The sequence below is a fragment of the Ciona robusta genome, chromosome 1, assembly GCF_009617815.1.
Source record: "Ciona robusta chromosome 1, ASM961781v2".
Classification (NCBI taxonomy): Eukaryota; Metazoa; Chordata; class Ascidiacea; order Phlebobranchia; family Cionidae; genus Ciona; species Ciona robusta.
This window is the reverse complement of record NC_143235.1, coordinates 8,159,709-8,182,056: the sequence shown is the minus strand read 5'-3', so window position 1 is coordinate 8,182,056 and position 22,348 is coordinate 8,159,709. Positions and strand designations below refer to the sequence as shown.

At 34.7% G+C, this 22,348-nt stretch overlaps 3 protein-coding genes across 4 annotated transcripts; 2 read left to right on the top strand and 1 right to left on the bottom strand.

Annotated features, from left to right (window-relative positions):
- Positions 1-693: 693 nt before the first annotated feature.
- Positions 694-3,783, bottom strand: LOC149742656 (uncharacterized). Its single transcript, XM_089888435.1, has 8 exons — positions 3,278-3,783; positions 3,013-3,199; positions 2,764-2,894; positions 2,429-2,696; positions 2,245-2,357; positions 1,928-2,109; positions 1,077-1,221; positions 694-1,006 (listed from the first exon to the last, which is right to left on the bottom strand). The coding sequence occupies exons 2-8, from the start codon at positions 3,197-3,199 to the stop codon at positions 809-811; spliced, it is 1,224 nt and encodes a 407-aa protein (XP_089744561.1). The 5' UTR covers positions 3,278-3,783; the 3' UTR covers positions 694-808.
- Positions 3,704-12,859, top strand: LOC149742655 (kelch-like protein 21). Of its 2 annotated transcripts, none has more exons than XM_089888412.1 (12): positions 3,704-3,725; positions 5,992-6,239; positions 6,610-6,775; positions 7,014-7,214; positions 7,531-7,637; positions 7,981-8,168; positions 8,614-8,787; positions 9,233-9,369; positions 9,736-9,913; positions 10,580-10,706; positions 11,090-11,305; positions 11,832-12,859. In XM_089888412.1, the coding sequence occupies exons 2-12, from the start codon at positions 6,049-6,051 to the stop codon at positions 11,917-11,919; spliced, it is 1,773 nt and encodes a 590-aa protein (XP_089744538.1). In that variant the 5' UTR covers positions 3,704-3,725; positions 5,992-6,048; the 3' UTR covers positions 11,920-12,859. The 2 variants fall into 2 exon arrangements, with proteins under 2 accessions (XP_089744538.1, XP_089744530.1); XM_089888404.1 differs by lacking the exon at positions 3,704-3,725 and adding an exon at positions 5,463-5,492.
- A 4,322-nt stretch (positions 12,860-17,181) lies between these two features.
- Positions 17,182-19,261, top strand: LOC149742654 (solute carrier family 35 member G1-like). The gene is made up of 2 exons (XM_089888470.1): positions 17,182-17,702; positions 17,757-19,261. Exons 1-2 carry the CDS (start codon positions 17,354-17,356, stop codon positions 18,329-18,331), a joined length of 924 nt encoding a protein of 307 aa, XP_089744596.1. The 5' UTR covers positions 17,182-17,353; the 3' UTR covers positions 18,332-19,261.
- The last annotated feature ends 3,087 nt before the right edge of the window (positions 19,262-22,348 follow it).

Here is a 22,348-nt window from a genome sequence, read left to right as displayed (position 1 = left end):
AAATTGTTTTCTCGGGTTCGAAGTTGGTTGCCGCCACCATAAAAGTCGTAATACACGTGGCATTTCATTAGAGCTATGAGATATTTTGTTGTACACTCTTTTTCCAGAATAAAAAAAATGTTCCATATTACCCCGACCTACTATATATATATATATATATAATACAGTATATATTTACTTGGGTTGTATACAGCAAACTTGTTCAGTATTATGATTTCATTTATCTGTTACTGCATATTTAAAGAAGCAGGCAAGTGGTTGATACACGACGTCACATCGATGAGGAAACTGCGCCATACAAATTTGGATGAATGAATGTAACATATCTATCATCGCGTGGTGGCTGAGCATCGACAGACGTTGTAATACGGGTGTTTTGTTTCATAAACGAGTTATGTAACTTGTGGGTAAACATATTTTACTTTTTTTTTCTTTTGTAGTATATATGGCTAGGAATTTAGATACAGTATTTAGAATTTAGAAAATTAATATGCGGCCACTGGGTTGGAGCAATTGGTGTCCTGCCCAAGGACACACCACCCCCTAACAATTGCCGAATTCAAACCAGTAAACTCATGGGCTATAGTGGTATACGCGCTAAGCACTTTGCCACGCCGCCGTACATTTAAATTGAACTTTTTCCAACGCTTAATCCATTACATCCTCATTTATTACAATAGCCATTTAGACGCGTTTCAATTTCCTTCAGTTTATTATAAGTAATCGGCGAGTATGAAAGTAATTAAACAGTGATTAGAAACATATGATTGTAGTCCCTGATAATATATAAGGTTTTCCACACAATATTTTATTCTTCCATCGTAATAGTTGCAATGGGAGGGTTGCTTATGATGTCACAAGCCTCGCTGTAAGTTGCAGTAAAGTAGATTTTGCCAGAGGCTACATGCCCGCTTTGTTCCTGCACGAGGTCATAATGTATGGCACTGTGGCGCTTTTTACGGCTGTTTTCGTGGTTGTGGCTGCGAAGAAGGCGAGCGTTCCAAAACTACAGGTAAAAAATGTGTTACTGAAAGTCCCATCATTAATTTTTTTTTTCATACGCTAAGAATACTTACGCTGGCCTCCACACTGCAGTCGAAGTGAACCGAAACGAATCTTCTTGTAACAGTAGAAACAGCTGGACCGAGACTGATCTCACCGCTCAGTTGGTAAGCTTTCATTGGAACACGACGTTGGCCAAAACCGGGAGTTTGTGGGGGTCTAATGAAAAAAAAACAAATTTAATTTACTGGCATGCGTGTATAACTTAGTGCTATAACAGGACCTAATAACAGAAATAAATATTCGTAATTCTATTAGAAAGTTTCTGATTTCATTTAAAATTTAATCAGTTAAATCAAGCAGGATTTTAATTGTTCCGCCCGACAGAAAAGATTTTTTGTTACTCAACAGAAGATCTATTTAAGAATTTCTAAAACTTTGTATTTAAATGACCATTTATGGCATATGTCGGCAATGAGGAATGTCACGAAATTACTACTAAGTTTTGCGACTTTCAAGCTTCCGGGTGAAACGGTTGCTTTCGCTGTATTTTAAGCGTCACGTGAAACATTGCACGGTGTTTGAGGTATAGTGTTACTGCGACCTTTTGTATCTTGCAAACTCATACAACGATAAATCAGATAATAGCACCAACGACTTATAGGGATGATAAATGCAATTAACATGATTCATAACCCAACAAAACAATAAATATTAATAAATCATAGTAAGCCTCTTCATCGTATTACGTTTGTGATTGTTTAGTCATCACACTGAAAACATTCAATAGAAATATATGCTTCGTAATGTCGGGTAAAATAAATATTCTCTGTTTTCACCCCCATTTTAACATCTTTTGCGGCCTATAAAAATCTCAATCGCTTATTACTGTACATGCGCCATGTATTTTTAATCAATAACTTACGTGGTTGTCCTTCGTGTGGTTGTGCGTGGTGTCGTAGTTGTTGTGGATCTGGTAGTTGTTGGGGCTACAGTGCTTGGACCTGGTGGGGCGGTAGCGCCTGGTGTGCACCCGACAGTGCTACCGACACCGTTGTTGGACACTATGCCGCCGCATGCTACGGACAAGTCGCTGACTCCTCTGCTCTGTAATTGACACATATTGTATAAACGCGCACGGCCACAAACTGTATATATATGTAAAATTCTATAAAACTATGAAGTATGGTCACTATTACTTATAAGTTCCCACGTATTGTATTTAATTAAAAATATATTTACTTGAAGCTGTTGGTCGCGAGACGCTTTGTTTGGGGCAATTATGACTTCAAAACAAGTGCTGTAATGATCTTGGGGTCCATTGAAACTCCATCTCCATACAAACGTATATTCGCCTATGTTAAAAATAAATGATTTGATATAACGAATATAAAAGGATTGCATTTAGTTTGAATTAATTATTTACCTGGGGCAATATTGCCGGGTATGTTGAAACTGTAAGTTCCCATCGATTTATCCGTATCATCACAGAAATTGGGAGCATTTTGGTAACCAGGTTTTGGATAAATACTCATTAAACTTGGTTGGCCAACGGGAGATCTACCAAGGTCAGAAACCAAATTGGCTTTAAAATGAGCTAAGGTTCCTGATCTGTCCATAGCGTTTACACCGCGGTAAATGGCGTTTCCAAAATCCGGAATATGGGCATTAGTGCACCTGTCAGCTCCGTGATTCTGTATAGAACAATCGTATAAAAATCTAACATGATACTCATTAATATTTTTATTAAAATAAACCCACCTTCATTGGATGAACTATTACTACTTGCTGCCCAGGATAGTAGATTGCTTTCGGGTATTCGCTGCTGTAGCTTGAAGCAGAGTATCTTGTTTTACACACATCACCGCCGTTACCAGGCTTGTGGTCAAATCCTGAAGGAATGACAAATTAATTTTTGAAGTAATGACAAATTGAACGTTAACATTTACGATGCTAAAACATTATTAAACTTAGTGAATTCGTTTAATGTTTTTTCTTATGTTTAAATACCTCTGTCAAGTCCAAAACTGTTTTTCGGTGCATAATTTCGACTGTCACGTGGAAACCCTCTGCAACGATTTGGGTCCCAATTACCGCCGTTTTTTTCTGTGTAGTCGGAACATGCAATCCAACTGTGGGATTGCACATAACCAATCACACAAAGCGTGACAATTGCAAAACTAATTGAAGAAATCATCTAAAAGATAGGATGAAAGTTTAAATAAAGCTAAAAGTTCCTCCAGTAGTGATAGTTCTTCTTAACTAGATAACTTACCGTTTAATTGAGGTTTCCCTTAAGCTTTATATACTTTTATTTAAAATCTAAAATTTTATTTATTATTGCAGTTTTCAGCAACTGCTCTTCACTCTGAATGTTTATTCTCGCTTGTTGGTTTCTAAAATCTGAATTGAATGTTAACTTGCGTGTCTTGCTTTATATACGGTCTGCTGTTTCCGGGCTTGTCTATTTCTACGTGACTTTTAACGAACTAAAAAAACGTCCGGGTCCAGTTTTGATGACAAGCGCTGCAAATACGTCACGGTACATAGTTGCTCACCGCGAGCCAAATATTTCTTTTCTTGACGTAATACCGTTTCCAATGACTCAACAGGGGACATAATCACTGATGGTACCTTTACCTTTTAAAGCAGGGAACGTTTGCTGTTGAAGAGGCGTGCATATAGACTTCCGAAGTCGTGAAACAGCAACTTCCGTTACGCAGGTATATTTTAAACAATAATGGAATTGTCTTCGTTGAATCACGCCCCTTTCCGCTCTTTGTCACCTATAGCTACATTAGAAAACCCAGGAGAGTTTTCTTGTTATATAGAATGAAACTAGTATTGTTTGACGAAGCGTTTAATGGTAGTTATGTGTTATTTATTGGTTTATAGAACAATCGTAAGTTTAGTGAGTTTTATCGCTATAGCCCACGTGCAGCATGTAATAATGCCGTGATCTATTGTTCTGTAAGACGTGATAGGCTTCATCTAATTGGGTACAACGCTTCAGATTTATTCATTAATGACAGGAAAGTTAACGGAGGTCACAAACCCTTCACCTCCCGGTTTATCGATGTCAATAGAGTTGAATGGTCTGAAAAAGGCAGCACGTACGTCATTTCTACATTGCCCCACAAGCTAATATCACGATTTCCTTGAAAACATTCTGGTTTTAAACATAACGGTAAAACCGCCTTCATAAACTCCAAACAAGGTAACACCCATGCTAACTTGAGAATTCGTGATCAAGGATGTATTACGTTTTGTAAGTTCTGGTGAACTAAAGGTTAATAAAAAGTTGATTGTAAGTACTCTGCCTTAAAAAGACACTTTTAAAATACCCGATCTTTTTCAATATTCGGGTAGGTACGTATTCAAACCTTTACTTCTATATGTGTAAGCGTGTTATGTAACCATGCTTTACCCAATGAAATACTGATTTCATTTCAATATGATGCACAAACTCAGTGTGGTGACGACCTTAATGTACATATTATTGTAAGAGAGCTTTTGATCCGTTTTCATTTTCTTTTTTTGATTTCATGCTAACGGTATATCCTATCTTACCCCACCGTAACACAATAAACTAGGGCCTAAAAGTCATGAGGATACGGTTCGTGAGGATACGGTTTTATATTTCTTAAAATGTTCTCTGCATGATTTTTACCAAATAGGACGAGTAAGTAGAATAAAAAAGTGTCCCATCTTACCCCATGCGACTATATATGTCATAAATTATACAACAGGGTCGTGACGCGTTACTTTCAGCATAAAAAATCGTGTCGTGTAAAAATATCGTGGTCAAGTATAACATTTATCGTTATGGGATGACAAACGCGGGTGAAAACGTCAAATTCGTTCTTTAAATTTATTTCCGGTCGGTAAATGTAACATGATGAAAACATCCGTTTAAAATGCCGGTCGTGATAGATCGATTATATTTTGCCGTTTCGGAAATCCCTATGTGCTGACACAGCAAAGAACAATTGCTGCCTAAGATGATCTCACAACGTCTTATTACGTAATTACATGTTTGCTGAATCTATTCGTCGAGCCCGTTCTCAGTAGATTCCAAATTTGGCCGTGACAGTCGTGATCTAGTCTTGTTTTTGTAGTTTGCGCACTTATAACATGCAATTATATTCTAACGTTTCTTCTTTCTGTGAACAGTTCGACTATACTTTTACATTTATATCTCAGTCCGTATAATACGAAGTGTACAGTGCCTAATTTAGTGAGTTAACATTTGTGCGTTTGGTCTGTTGCGAATTAACTGATTGTCAAGTTCTAAATCGTTTCGCTTTCTTTCTGCCCTGGTGCCTAGTCTTGTCACGTGAAAAACACTCAGGGATTATAAATAACCACCCACGATTACTTACGTAATAGCTGAAAATGATTCCCACGTGATGCGAAGTCATTAAACAAAGAAACAACGTCACGCAAGAACTTTACATGACTAGCTGAAGCAAGCGATGGACTTGTATGAGGTTACTAGAACGTTATTATTATACAATATATGGTACATAGCCTACATGCAAACGATTAAAAGCGATAGTTAAGTATATTTGTTAAATAGGCAAACTATATAGATTATGTGCCATCGTCGATTTTAAGAATATTTTCCAATGTGTTGGTGCAGGTTTCGCAACGGTTCGTACGACTGCAAAGTTTTTTGTTTTTTTTTCTGGGGGTTCGAAGTGATTTACCTTGTTATGACGTCATATGACCAAAAGTCCCTAAATAGCGATAGTTAGCATAGAAGTCGTGTATAGTGTATAGTGTAATCTGTACAACAGTACGTTTACTTTTGCCACACTGACAGGGAATGAGTTCTAGTTGCTATTGTTGGTTACAGTTTAAATTGGTTAGAATCAGAACGCTTGAAAGTTGAGATATGCTTATTTGTATCTTTTATAAATGGCGGTAATGGTATACTTAACCATAAATTGTTAGTTGTAACTATATTATATTCATTATTTTGTACAGCACAATCAGCTTTCTGAATGCTTGAAGTATATAGCTAGTCCAAGCAAATCTGTTTGCATGATGCTAGACATCAAAACAACAACGGCTCATAGTAGCACGTTCGTTAAACCTAATTTTTCGAATGAAATCGTGCAAGGTCTAAGAAACCTTCGAACCGATGGTAAATTTTTTGACATTGTTATTCATGTTGCTGACGAACGATTCCCATGCCATAGGATTATCCTGGCAGCAGCCAGTAACTATTTCAGGTTTGTTGGTTTGTTTTATAATTTAAATATATATATACTGTTTTAGGCTCGAAAACCTTCAATTGAACAATGTACGATCGCAGTTTATAAAAGTTTGTTGACTTATTTTAAATTAGTATTCGGTTTGACACATTGGAAATAATTGCTTATTTTTCCACGTACATTATTTTCCCATTAAACGTCAATAAATGGGTAAGATAGGGCACTCAAACAATTTTTAATGGAAATCTGCACAAACTAATTGTTTTAAAATTGTCAAAAATTAACTTTTTCATTTCCACCTACCGATATATATATATATATATATATAAATGTATAGATAATGTAAAAATGTATATAAAGGTTAAACAATGTTTAAATATAAATACAGAAGTATGTTTGCTGGCATGATGAAGGAAAGCTGTACTGACAAAGTCACCTTATTTGGTGTAGAACCTGAAGCTGCCGAGATTCTCATTGAATTCTGTTACACCGGTACTGCAGTAATTACTGAAAACAATGTGATTGAACTGCTAAAAGCATCGGACTTATTGCAGGTAGTTTTATTTTGGGTATATGTATTAATGTATGTATTAGCAATTTAGCATATATAATATATAGCAAATAGCAATTATAAATATTAAAAGTTGATGTTGCTGTTCTTTATTGTTCACTGATAGTGATGGTAAACTAAAATTGTCAATGTGTCCCTAATTGTTATATTATATAGTATTTTAAAACAATTTGTCTCTATATATTTGTATATCTCACAATAAAAGGATTTATTTTACATAGTTCCATAGCGTACGTGAGGCATGTTGCGAATTTGTTGGTAAACGTCTTGACTCTTCAAACTGCTTAAGTGTTCGACAATTTGCTGAGAAATTATCTTGTGCCAAACTTGCTGATGAAGCACTTACTTACACAGCGGAAAATATTGTAACAGTAGCGTGTTCACAGGAGTTCAACAGCCTCAATTACCAGCAGATACGTCCGGTAAAACAATTGACCAATATTATGTATATTTGCATACATTGCTTAGTTTAATACTAAAGTTTATGCACAAGTTTTTAATATTAATTAATGTAGCATATATAAATGTTTAAATAATAATTTTTTCTGTTATTGTGAATAATGAATACCCTACTATACAAATGTCTCTCTCTCTGTCTATATACATATCTGTCTATATATATATATATATATATATATTTTTTTTTATTTTTTAGATTAAGAATAAATTTATTCATAAATATGTTGATACCAACGATGGTTTGTGTTGTTTTGTTGACTTGGTTTATTTTCAAACCAGATTCTTGCTCACCACATGTTGAATATAGATAAGGAAGAAGGAGCTTTTGAAATTCTTATGCAATGGTTGAAATGTGATATTGAGCTCAGGAAAGATGATTTTTGCCGGTAATTTTATTGCTCATGATAAAATTTTTTGATCAAATTTCAGGTTTTCAGTTTACAAATTTAAAAAAAATGTCATTACAAAATTTAAAATTTTCATATACAAGCATTTTTCAGACTTGTGTTTGGTGTAGTAATGTAGTTTGGCTTCTGGATGCAATAGATTAGTTTAATACGCTAACGCTTAAGCTATATAAATTAATTCTATATAATTTTATTTATTAAAATAAAGTAAAATATATTCTTTCAAAGAAAAATACAAATAAATGATTGGAACTTGTAATGAATTTAGGGCTGAAAATTGCCATTTACCTATTATGCCTCTCAGTAATTTGATTCATCTTAGATTGATGGAAGTGATTCGTCTTCCTTTCATCCGAAGGATTTACCTTCTTTCAAAGATCGAAACCAACCCTATCGTTCGTGCATCAACATTGTGTAAGAAACTTATCAAAGAAACTCGACTTTTCCACACTTGCATGTTGGATAAAAATGAGAAAACCTCAATTAGGTTGCAACCACGGCCTTCCACAGGTGAGATACATTTTTATCAAAATATTGAGATAGTATCTACTTTTACATGGTGCACCCAACCTTTTTCTGCAACTACTTTTTCTTTAATCTACCATGTATATTAAATATGGGGAACACTTTAAAAGCTGCGGAAAATAACATTATATACGATTTATTTAGGCTTTATTATTAACAAAAAATTTCTGGTTTACAGCTTCATAGATGATGAACAGAAATTTACACAAAATAAACAACTTGTTTAAAACTTTACAGTTACATGCTGCATAAAAAAGCCTGAAATACTGTAAAATTGATTCAATAATTTGCTCTCTATTTTTTACCCAAGATAGGTTAATACAATTTGTTTAAGGAAAAATACTTTTCAGTTAACTTTTGAAGTTATCGCCATATATTTCATTGTTTTATTTTAAATATTTCATTGTTTTATTTTAATTTTGTATCTCAGGGATTGCCGAACTGTTGGTAACAGTTGGAGGTTGTGATGAAAACTGTGACGAGGCGACGACAGTTGTAAGTTACAACCCCGTCTCAGGAACATGGAAAGCTCTTGCTCAGGTTGAGGATAATTTAAGAGGCGGATATGCAACTGTATCAATTGGAAATGATATTTACGTCACTGGTAATTATACCTTGTTTTTATGATATCACTTTTACTGTTTTATGATTTTTTGTTAGTATTGTAATACACTGCCACTGTCATCTTGTTGTTTTTGTTGAAATCCGTGTTTAGAGGGAAAAAAAGAATACAAAGTAAATTCATTAATTTTCTTGATTAGGAAACAAGTCATAATATGTAAATAACCAAAATTTGTTTAAGTCCTAATATTTTTATCTACTTAAAATGTCTTTATATACTCCAGCTGTTTGCTTCTGTGGATAAATAAATCATTAATCAAGATAATGGGTTTGATGAATTCACCTTCATGGTGAAAGTATTCGATTAATATTTATTTGTTTCATAATAATATATCCACTAGTTATTTGACTTTATCGATAAAAGTAATTTTAGAAACAGCGTTTGGATTGTATACTTGGGATATTGATTGGTCTTTTTGCTTGGACAGGTGGTTCTGATGGTGCTACAGTTTATAACAGGGTATGGCGGTACAAATCACAAGTGAATGAATGGATCAAAGTTTGCAACATGAATTATGCTCATGAATATCATGGATCTGTTGTATTGCAATCTTATATTTATGTGGTGTGTGGAACCTTTTGTTATTTTATTTGTAGGCACATTATCAATTTAGTTAAAAACAAAGGTGATAATATACTTATATAGCCTGTATAAAAGTCATATTGTGTAGGCCCTATGTAATGCATGCCATTTGTTAATAATCAGAAACTGTAAATAAAAGTATAAATTGACAATCCACTAACAATCAACCACAAATATTATCTTCATATGTTAAATACCTGCCGCAATCAAAATCTGCATATAAGCATTAATACATGATCACTGGTCAGCAAAGTTCGGTTTTGTTCATAACTTTGTAACAGTTATCTTACAATCAGTCTACAAAACAGGAACTACTAATTTAATTAATCAATCAAACTTTGATGACAGATTGGGTCAGAAGGGTGTGAAAAGTACGACTTCATCTCAGACAGTTGGACACTTATCGCTAAAGTTCCACACCGTGTGAACAACTGTTCTGTTGCCGCTTGTGCTGGGAAGATTTACACCATCGGTTCACTTTATGGATCTGAGGAAATTCTTCTTCAAGTTTATTCTCCTGACAGAGGTGAATTTGTGGATATTTGTTTTAATATAATCATTATTTATATGATGACAATTTGGCATAGTGGTAGGCAGTTCCCCCTTACCCAGAAGATACTGGGTTTAAGTTTTAATGCTGCTACCATTTTGTGTATGTATAGTTATCCTTGGGAAGGACACTAAATAGTAATTTGTTAAATCAAGTCGTAATAGTTTAGTTAGCCACGCAAGAAAACTATCAAAAACATTACCCCCAAGTAACATACTTGGTAACTCATAAACAAGCATAATATGTTATATGTATAATAAAATATAAATATACCCAAGTCAGGTTTATGAATTTGCCTGCCAATTAATTTATGGGTGCCTTTTTTTAATTGTTAGATCAAGTTACACAAAAGCAAACCTGGACTTTTTGTATTAAATATGAATCCACTTTACCCCAGACACAATAAAGGCTTAGGTTTCCTGAATCAAATTATTTGTTTCAATTTCTAACATTTTGGTAAAGCTAAGTTAAAGGTCAAACAACTTAAACCATAATATTCATGCCATCAGTTAAGTGCTGCTATTTATAAATAACCAATTATAACGTCAGCGTAAATTCTATATATTTATACTCCTTGTGTTTTTTTTTTAGTTTTAGTGATATATTCATTTTATTTTTTAAAAAGATTTGATACTATTTTAGATAAATGGGACAACATACCAATCAACTTACCCCCAATGTCATTCGTACCAACCATCTCTTCATTGAAAGGTCTTCTTTACTTTACAAGCGAAGACTCAAAAGAAGTTTTGACCTTCGATCCAAGAAGGTAGGCAAATAATTTTTTTTATTTCCATGTTATTGAGTAAGTAAGCCCCCACTTGAGTTAGATGTAGTGCAACGTCTAAATAAACTTGTTTCTACATTAAAGTTGTTATTTTAGAATCTCATTATTAGTTTTTGATCATGTCATATGTAAAAGTAAACTTATTGTCATGTTTTAAATCTAATGGAAGTAATTTGAAAAGTTGTGTAATTTTTTTAAGCCATTTATCCGAATATTACAGAAAATGCCAACAATGGCTTACAATCTTACATTTTATCATAGCATTTCTCAGCATGTTGTGTGGTAAGCCTTCACAACTTTATACAATAGAAGTTATTTATTTTGGAGTTTTTATTCAATTTAATTGTTATACCACCTTACACTAGAAATGAATGGATCAATACAACTAGTCCCATGTTACATGTGCACCTTGGTGGTAGCACCACTGTATTTGGTGGAAAACTTATTGTATCTGGTGGTTACGATGAGAGGTATGATCTTTCAGGGATCATCGAAGCGTATGATACAGACACAAACACTTGGTCGGTGATTGGAAAAATGCCTCAACCTATATTCTGGCATGGATGTGTTAGCATCTACAGGTAGCTATATATATATAATCGACATATTTAGTTTATGCTTTTAACTCATCAATACTTCTTCTTTAACTATGTTGTACAAATTTTGCTTGAGTCACACATTACGTTGATGGAAAGTAAGTCATATCATCCCAGATGCCAATTCACTTCATATATCACACAACCTGTCATGCAATTTCACTTCAAAGTGTTTTCAACATCTGCTTTTTGTCAAACTGCTGTATATGTTAGTTTAAATGAAACTAGATTATTTCAGCCCTAACTTAAATTCACTTAGTTGTTTTCACATTTGGCTATACAATACACTTTCTTTTGGTTTAAACTGTTTTATCAAACACTTACCTATTTTAACATTTATACTTAAATTTTACCCAAGGTAACTTTCTTTGTGCTTTTCACCATATTAGTGACACGACCCACATATTTATTTTTTGGTGATTCACTTTTTGATACTGAAGGTTAACAAAAGCTGCTTCCATGGGTATTAAGTGTCTTGTGTTACCAATATAATTAAAATAATGTTTTCCAGGTATGTAGCTGCACCATCAGGCCAAACTTATTGCGCTGATCCTGATCTTTACAAATTGTCCACGTACGTCGATATCAGCCAACTCTAGCTCATACATATCACCTCATCATCACTACAACTGTACAAGGTGTAAGTTGCACGCCTTTATTGCTTCGGAAGATAAACGTTGTTAAAAATAACAGTATTAAAGTGAAGGTCAAAAATATAATGCATTTGAACAGCAGAACAACCATATACATTATTATACACAATGTATTGCTAATGCAATTTTACAACACACTTTACACATCAACATAACCTTAACAAAAGATTAATTAATGAGTTTATAGTTCATTATTGTATAAAAATATACTTATGAATCACATATCAAAAATGCAATTGGTTTTAAAATTGTTAAATATATACATATAGCTGTTAATTCATATATAACTTTACCTTTTTGTTAGCATTTTTCTCATTCAAATGTGCCATGTGTTTGTTACTAGTGTAAAATAGTTCGAAAAATTGTTTAAGAAACTAAACTGATTAGCGCAGTCGACTAGGTTTATCTTCAATGTACATCGCGTGTTAACACTGTTACTTTGTATGTTAAGTGCTACTGCTGCTGACGATCGTTTTTAAAACCGTAATATAAAATTTGTTTGTACTTCTGTTGTAGCTGGTCTACTGCTGTTGTGCATGATGTTACAGTAAAAATAACAAGTGTAGTAGGATGGGGGAAGATGGGACACCTTTTCCTTCTATTTTCTCGTACATTTTGGTAGTAAACAAAGAACATTTAAAGAATTATAAAACCTTGTCCTCGCGACTTTCATAGACCATTGTCATTGTTAATTGTTTAAAACACGACCAGGATATTTAGATATTTTGTGCTAAAGGTGTCCCATCTTCCCCTACCCCACTATATTTACAAATATTGATGTTTGCCGATCTGTACGAAATGTCACTTGTCCTTTAATTGTGGTTATGTATTTTCAAGTTCGTTTGTTTACTGCAATGATGCAAACATAAATCAAATAACGCTTTCATTGGTTCTTTCAGTAAATTAAAGTGGCAATTAATATATGTTGCATGTCGTTTGTGGAGAAAGTACGTTCTTCGAAATCACAAGATATAGTGACAATACAACGGTAGTTAAATCATGCTTACAATTAAAAACATTTATATTTTACCTAGAAGAAAATAAGCGTAGTTGCTACACCTAGAAGACAAGCGAGCCATTTATGTTTAAATATTTTCAAGTTAAACATCTAATAGAGACAAAAGTGTGTGTAAAGAAACAATCAGTACAATAGGGGGAGTCTGCTTTTAAGAAGATTAACCGATTGGATTGGGTCATGGGGAAAAACAAAAAAAGGTTATGAAAGTTCAGTGATTCATTAATGGCTTAATTTTGCGTACTATGGCTAATTTAGTTTGTATTTTTTTAAATAATTCTGTGATATGTAGTTTCATGAAAGATTATCTGTATTTATTGTTCCAAAGAACCGAAAACAGTTGACTTGTTCAGTTTGGTTATTATTAATTTGATTTGTATTGGTTCATGAAATAGTTTAGTGTTGTATATTAGTATCACTGTACTAGTTTTACAGAGACAAAAAGGTTCTGGTGCCATTGCCAAACATGGTTTTGCTAAAAATGAGGCAATTTGGGTAATTATTAATTAATATATATTAAAAACAGTAGGGAACCAAGAATTGGGGATTGTGGAACTCCTAGGAACTTGGATTTGAAGAGGTTACTCTATTGCATTCTACTAATCAGTTTCAATAGACCTTCTTCCTAATTATTTGCTGCCTTCACGTCTGCTTTTTCTAAAACTGGCCGTTTTGTTGGAATAATTTTCGCGGGAAAATTGCATTCCTGCTTTGGTACATTATTACGTTACATACATAGAAAGATATCATTGATTATCTTTTTTCAAAAACAATGTTTTTCGCTTAATCATTGTTTATTAGCGAATCAATGATCAAGCAGAAACTTAAGAATACTATCTGCATCCGACCATATATTAATTCTCTATGATGCGACCCTAAAGTCAGTCACACTTCGTAATGTATAGATGGCGTAATTTGCGTCACGCTCTACTTATCTGTACTGCGTATCCTTTAAGTCAACCATTGTAGCGATGGTGGAGCTATTTCTACGAATTGCGTTTTTATTAGAATAACAAGACATCAGATGTTCGCGTGTGAAACTACAGCGATAAGTTAAAGGCAATTGCAAGTGTGTAAATAAGGAAGTAACTATTTGCGCAATACTATATGTGCCCGACTGACTTGTAGCCGCCACAGTATATTTAGTGTAGAGCAATAACATTGGTGTAGAGAGCCATAGACAAATTAAACGCCATTCTGTGTCCAAAATAACACAGTAGTTATAAGAAAAGTCGGCTTTGGCTCATTTGAAGGGAAACTTGGTCTTAAAAACAAAATTAAAGGTTGGAAAGTCTAAAAAACATTCATCATTTGTTTTCTGTGTCGAAAACAAAACTTGAGCTGTGAACTTGTGACATTATAGTCATAGGCCGTTTACATAGGGTATTTTTCTACTATTTTGGGCAAAGACAGTATGATAAGGGAAACATAAGCTTCTTTACCTCTTGTCACAAATGAAAACGCTAACAAAATTTAACAAGTTTGTTTAAAGTAAACCCATTACAAAAGTCAACACTTTTGCTTGCTTTTGGCCACACAATGGCGGCAGTTGATGTTTCTATCACTCTGACCTAGTGCAGTCGTTAACAGGTAAAAGCGGTAGATTTACTTTTAGACTATTTCAAATTTATTGGAGTATTTAGATTGAGAAATATTACGGGCCTATACTGTTATGTATGTTTTAATTTTACTAATTTACTCCACATTAATTCTTAGATTAAATGTTATATAACAAGATTTATATTAGAAATTATATTTAAAAGTTAAACAACCGCTATACGTGTTTTCTAGCTTTGTATCGCTTACAAGAACCGAATAAACACACGCCGACCGTGCATTTCTATAGGCGATTCACGCTCTGTGGGCTCCGTAGCAAAAACAAGCACTGTTTCCTGACGTGACGTTGAGTTGAGTAAGGGGTTACCATTAAACTTAATTGTTTTCGCTGTTACCGTTCTCTTTTTTCGTCTTCGTTGTTTCTGTCCCTGCTTAATTCGCACCGTTAATTGGTGAGGACGAATGGCTTCAATTCGCACAGCAAAGACATTTTATCGTCGGTGATAACACGTAAAATTAAAAATTGCGTGTGTAAGTTATTGAAAATTAACTAAGTGCATAGTACAATGGGGGAAGATGGGACACTTAAGCTCATATTGCCAAATATTTTCAAAATCAAAATAGATGGTTTTTGGGTAATACCACGAATTAGTACTATCTTTCCTTTATTATTTGACACCAGTTTAATAAAATATAATGAAACAAACGAGGAGTTTTTTAGCGATCCGCACAACAGATGAAATTTTACAAATTTGAAAACACACAGGATAAGATGGGGCAGTTTAAAATCATTGTTAATTTTGATTATTAAGTGTATTTATAAATAGAAATATACGTGAATAACATGGAATAATACTGTACGCTTTGAAAATTAGGTCTAAACATTTATTTTCTTGCTCTACTGCTATAGTTTTAACATGTTACTTACATTATATTATTGAATGTATGAATGTAACTTACTTTATCCTCGCGTGGCCGGAAAACGACAGTCGTTATCACACGGGTTTAACACCTCGTGCCAGCTTACGAGTTGCCATGTATGTTACTTTGTGGGTGATTATTTTTTTGGATTTTTTTTTTATGTATGGCTGATAATTTGGACAACCCATTAGTGACCACTGGGTTGAAGCAATTGTCGTTAAGTGTCTTGCCCAAGGACACATACGCCCACAATGGTGGCAGCGACGAGCCTTGAACCCATATTACCTAATGGTTACAGGCAGGCGCGCTAACCACTACGCCATGGCGCCGGACTAATTGCATAACAATTGGTATTGTTTGAACGCCAATGGTTAATGTTCGAACATCAATGGATAAATATTGTATCCTACAAATGTATATGAAATTATAATAACAGAAAATTGATAATAACTATTAATAAAGTTTTTATTTTTGCTACAAATTGGGTCTTACTACTCTGTTTTTGGCACAAGCCACTTCTTATAAATTATCACCAAGTGCAAATGACCATTATATTTTTATTATATCAGTATCTTATAGTTGAAAACCCCCTGAGGTATAAAATACTGAATTAAAAGCAAACCTTTCAAAGTTTGGCAATGAAATTGTACAGAACTACAATGTGGGGGAAGATGGGACTCAAAATTGGAATGTATTTACATTAGCAGTATTCTGCAACTTGTAGTTAACCTACCGAGTTTAACAGGCTGTGCTAGTTTCTTTGCCATGTAAACGTTATGTATATAACGTTAAACCGAGTTTTTTGTTGTTTTTATCTCAAATTAAAGTCATATTGACCCCTGCCTATTTTCTTCATGCTTATATATCAGTGTTTTTTTACAAAACTAAAACTAGTTTTATGAGACAAAATCAAACTGTACGAAATATTCAAGGTTGTTTTATGAAGACATAAAACTAGTTTAATCGTTCGCACACGCAAACTAAAAAAAATCATTGGCTTTACTATGATTTGGTGAGCATTAAACAATAGCTCCTTACTATTTCGCATTTTTTTACCTGTTCAAAGTATACTGTTTCTATTTTACATATTTTTTTAATATTTAAAAACAGTAATCAGCTTTGACGGGCGTTTAATAAAGTCGTGATAAAACCGTCGAATAATTCTGTAACCTTAGTTTCCTGATTATCATTAAATGGGGGACCGTAATATGAAAATTAAAAAAAAAGTCTCGTCTGACAAAGTGTCCCATCTTCCCCCACCCTACTATATTTAAATTCCGGTAGTATTCAGTTAATCATAAGGTTGCTAGATATAGCGGCGTTAGCATCGCCACTTTCTTATCTGTTTTGCCTCAAACTACAAAGTTTTTTTGCGAAAAAAGTTTTAAATACAGAGCATGTATGCATAGCTGTAATGAGAGACCACGTGTACTGTGACATTTTTACGAAAGTAGTACGCCGTTCATTTTCACCGAGGAAAGGTGCGAATAAACGAGGGGCGAAATCTAATCAATCATTCTTTTAATAAGTTTCGACAAGGGTCAAAAGTTGTAGTGGTCACTTAAAGAACAGTTTAATTTAGAACCCCATCAATAGCATGCTCCATACAGGCAACAGTTTTGCATCTAAAATCTTTGCAGCGAAAAAAAAAATCGGTACACGTAGTGTCGTAGTCTATAACTAGGCGCATAACTGAACGGGAAAATATGGTAGACATATAGCTGCACATTTCGGTTAAATGCAAATTTTATGGCGCCCATTGTGCGTGTCACGTTGTTGGTTAAAATCACTGTTTAATTTTGTCTTCAGGGTTTTCTGATGCTGTTTTAGTCTTGATAGGCGAAATATTTTGTACTTAATCAGCAAGCAATGCTGTAATTCGGAACGATGCCATATTGTAACTTCGGAACGATACTTGCATTTGTATGCACAGCCTTATCGCCAGCGTACATATTCTTTGCTGCCAAATGTGTTGAAATGTCAAGAATGGAAATTAGTTTGGTGGTGTTTATTGGGAACTACATGTTCAATCTGCCACACCAGTCGTACAGTCTGTATACCGAAAAGCCGATTCCATGGAACGACATGAAGTATTTGATACTTGTTGGTACGATAAGCGCATGCGCTGTAATTACATACTACGTTGCAATGGATTATTTATACGTCTCAGATCTCATCGCTCTTGGTAACGCACACGCGGTACCTACATTGCTGCTGTCTTACATCATTCTGAAAGGTAGTTAAAAAGCTCAATACTTTGTATGTTTGTAAACAATACAATTTTCTTTAGAAAAGAGTGGTGTTTTGGAAGTGTTGGTTGCATTCGTCAGTCTGGGAGGTGTTGTTTTGATTGCCAGACCTGCCTTTCTGTTTGGAGGAACAGCTGCCAGCAATACGAGGAGCCAAGACAGAATGTTAGGAGTGTTCATCGCTATGCTGGCGACACTATGTTTTTCTGGCACTTTGGTTCTGTCTAGAAAGATAAAAAGCGTTTCCGCCAGTAGCGTTCTGACTTGCGCAGCGTTACAAGGCGCGGTAATATGTTACATTTACATTAAGTTAACCGCTGGTAAATTTTCGATGCCCTGTTTTTATGATTTTATTTTTGCAATGCTGGCAGCCGGTGCTAGTTACACATGTCGAATTTTAATGTTTGCCTCCTTACATTTTGAGCTTCCGAGTATCGTATCTGTTATACTTTCCGGTCAAGTTCTGACGGGTTTCATTTATGATACCATGCTTCTCAACACTGTACCTTACGCAACTTCGTATATCGGTGGTGTTCTTATAATGTTAGGTACAGCGGGCTCTATCATAGCAAAGTCATGGAAGCCATCTTGCAAATCTATTTCTTGCAAACGATAAAAATAAGTTGATGCATACTTTCTTCAAGCGTTAGCTGAAAGTAACAAGTATACATTTTAGCTAGTATGTTTTAAATGTAAAACCGTTGATCGTTTGTTTCTGTTTGTCATTATATACCAGGGGTTTCTTGATCTTTTTAAAGCACGCACCCTATAATGAAGATTCTAAAATAAATCGCCCCTCTTCCCTCTTGTTAAATTATCACAGTGGTGTTAAATTAATTTGTGCAATAATCCACCACAACCAAACCTGACAACGTAGTTATCCACTATATATAAATAATAAACATATTGGACATTTAAAAACGCATTTGTTGCGATCAACACAAAAGTGAGGTTCGGTTTTACGTTTGCGTAGTAGTTTATAGCCTTATATTTACGATGTTTTCCTCAGCCAATCGGCATGTTTATTACCAAATAGTACGGACTCACACGTGGATCCATTGCATCATTATATCGATTCTTTGACCTGGCAATTAATTAAGATATAATAGCTATTCACAAGTTGATATTTGCGTCATATTAGGGATTGACACCTTAACATTTAGCATTTGTAGGAGGTTTAAAAACAGGCTTGAATGTTTGTTTTTATTTAACTTTTACCTGTGTCGTACTTTAGCTCTTACGTGCGTCGTGTTTCAGCCTTTTTTTTATTACATCAGATGATCCACACAAAAATTCAAAACGATCCGGAACTGAATCGAGACCCGACAATTAATCACCACTGTTATAACCAAAGTCCATATAAAAGTGATTTCTAAGGACTTTGGTTATAACACATGTAACACCTTATTTTTGTTTTTCGCGCCCCCTTCCGAGTCTTACGCGCCCTTCAGTTTAAGAACCACTGCTATAGGAGTTGGCACTCGGCGGTATCGTTAAGAAACGAAGCATAGTTGCAATGTACATTACATGATACTACACAACCATATTTGCAAAGACACACAGGCCAATCTGTTTATCTAGCAAATCAGCATATTTCATTGTAGGGATTAAAATTACGACACATCGCTCGCAGCCCTTGCAGTGTTACAGCCAGACAGATATCGGATTTGATGCCTAATGCAGCATCTACCATTGTGTGTCTGTCCATGGGGATTGAGAGTGGTTTAACCATCACCACGGCCTACTAGAGATAAAGTGAACCTATGCAAACATTTAAGGGTGTATGCGTCATGTACTACTGCGAGATAAGAGAGAGATATACCATTAGCGGTTAAGCGCAATATTCATTATCGTGTTTTGAATAATTAACAACTCTCCTCGTAAGGACACGGTTATGCAATACCGTAAACATTGTTTGTTTACCATAAAATGGGACGGAAAATAACAGTGAAAATATTTTCTATCTTACCCCACCCAATTACACAATTCTGTATAATGTTCCCTATAATTGATTAGTGTGAACACCGCCGCTACCTTGGTCAATATTATTAGTAATACCTAGTTTAAAGTCGCTGTTAGCAGGCTCAAATAGCTTTTCTTTCAACATGGGTCATACTGCTGTCACGTAATTTCATTCTTGCTATGAAATTTCGCAATTGCTGAAAAATGGAACCAAGGCAACTACATGTACTAAGGTTTCGGAAGAAAACTTGTACTTATGGCGGGCTCTTATTGATGTTTACCCGGGTACCCGGCCGCTATAAGCTTTTTGTCCGTGACACTGAGTATACGCATAGCGAAGCGGGAAAGATGGTACACCTGTGTAAGCTGTAAGGAAAGTGCTCCGAAAGCGTCCGTGTATAAACAGAACTAGTTTGATGCTGATGCGTCAATCGTTATGAGCTAGCTACAAGACATGGAAAAGTTTCGCATCCGCCAACTTTCACAGGCCTATATACTCCACAATTTTAGAGACAGTATAAGCGCCGTTCGACAGTTTGAAAACAGAAACAATGGTTGGAAAAAAATATAACGATAACTTCCCTCATCTCGTATTAAAATAAAACAAATATTCGTATACCGCATTAAACTGGGGGCATTGAAATCTGTTTCCACGGTTTGCTGTGGAAAAGTGATTAGCGCGCCTGCCAGTAACCCAGAGGTAATGGGTTTAAGGCTCGTCGCTCCTACCAATGTGGGCACAAATCGTATAAACTTCAATTTAATACATACTGGTGTTGCGGCCGTATGTGTCCTTGGGCAAGACCTTTAACGGCAATTGGTCTAACCATAGAATACTGAACATAGAAAGCCAACCGACCATGCTCCATTGTCTCGGTCACGGTTGAGTGACACTCAGCAGAATGAGATTGCCAGAATAGCCGTCTGCAATAAATATCGTTTGACCCAGACATGTTTATATACGGACTATGGTTTTACCTGTTGGTATGTTATAGTATTCCGTATAGCTTCGAGACATGTTTATATACGGACTATGGTTTTACCTGTTGGTATGTTATAGTATTCCGTGTAGCTTCGAAATTATACTCAAACTAATTTACTTATTTTAATAAACTGTTACCGGTGTTAAAAATACATTAACGCACTGTATTTCATGCATCCAACAGCAGCAGTAGTAGTTAATATTTGGTGCAGTATTGGTCCTAATGGATGTACAAGAGGACGTTATTGTAGAACTGCTATTTACCGACGTGGATACTGAAAGTAATTTATCGTCATCAGTGCAATCCACGACTCCTGATCCCACTATTAGAGAGGAAGACATAACGTATGTTAATCAAGTTCTGAACCCCGACTTTACACTTTCACAATTTGGATTACAAAAAGTAACAACTTGGATAATGGAATTTGCAAAAAATAAAAATGAGGAACATATTATAAAACAATATCCTTTGATTTGTACAAATGCTTCAAGTTTTTTTTTATCAAAAATAGAAAATGGGCAGGCATCAGTGGCAATTTTGAGTATGATGAAGCAAATTGTAAAGCCAATACAAAAAGAAAGCACAGTATTACAGACTGAAATTACAGAACTAGAACAGGATGTCATTGAGTATATTGGAGGCTTCACATTAAAAAAGGCATCTAAAAAATTTGAAAACGATTACAGTGTCATTAATTCATTTTGCACCACAAATCCATCAGGATCAATGATACCCCTGCTTGAACAAAGGATTGGATCATTAAGGAATCCATCAACAGAATACCACCATCTTCTGCTGTACACATATAACTTGGTGAAACAGCAGTGCAGTGATATTTCATCTGTAGACTTTAAAAAGATTACTTGTAAAATTTTACACGATGTTACATTCAGCCACTTTGTTGACCGAATAGTTGATCGAAGTGAGGTAGAAAATAATGTTGTCTTAAAATTAACAACTTATCTTGTTACTTTATTTATACGATTACTATCTTATGCTTTTTCCAAAAAGTTATTTGAAAGATTGTCTAAAACCTGTAACCGGCAAACACATAGTCTTAGAAAAGAACTAAATAAAATGTAAAGAAGTTAAAAATACTGTTGTTACCAATTTGCATTTTCATTTTCTTGGGCGTTTTGGGAGTGGAATATCACTAACTTCTGTCCATGCATTTTCTTTGCCAAAAGTAGTGCTACCATTTAAACCCTTGACTTTTTTTATCACCTTCCGAACAGTAATATGCTGAATTCCATATGCAGCCTGTGAAACATCAGGGTTTCCAGATCTTCGACCAATTTGACGCTTAAAAATAAAACTTTTGTTAACTTTAGTTGAGAATATTTTTAATCGCAATTCAATACGTCATTTTTCATACCAAGTTTCCAAAGAATGCTTCAAGTACATCTTGAGTAAAAGAATGCAAGCATACATATTCCAATGAACTACTTGACAGCAAACGTTTTGTTAAAGAAATGAAATTTTGTGTGGTAAATATAAGTCCCTCTAACGTAGGTTTTGCCATAAGCCTTTTACCCTCCCCACGATGGTGCGTTTTGACATCAACCTAAGAAATAAATCTCAGTAAGTCCTAAACACCTCAGTGAAACAATAACACGATATTACCATCCAATCAATCAAACATTTCACAAAGTTATCTTGCAACCATAAAAGTCTGCTGTCTTTAGGAT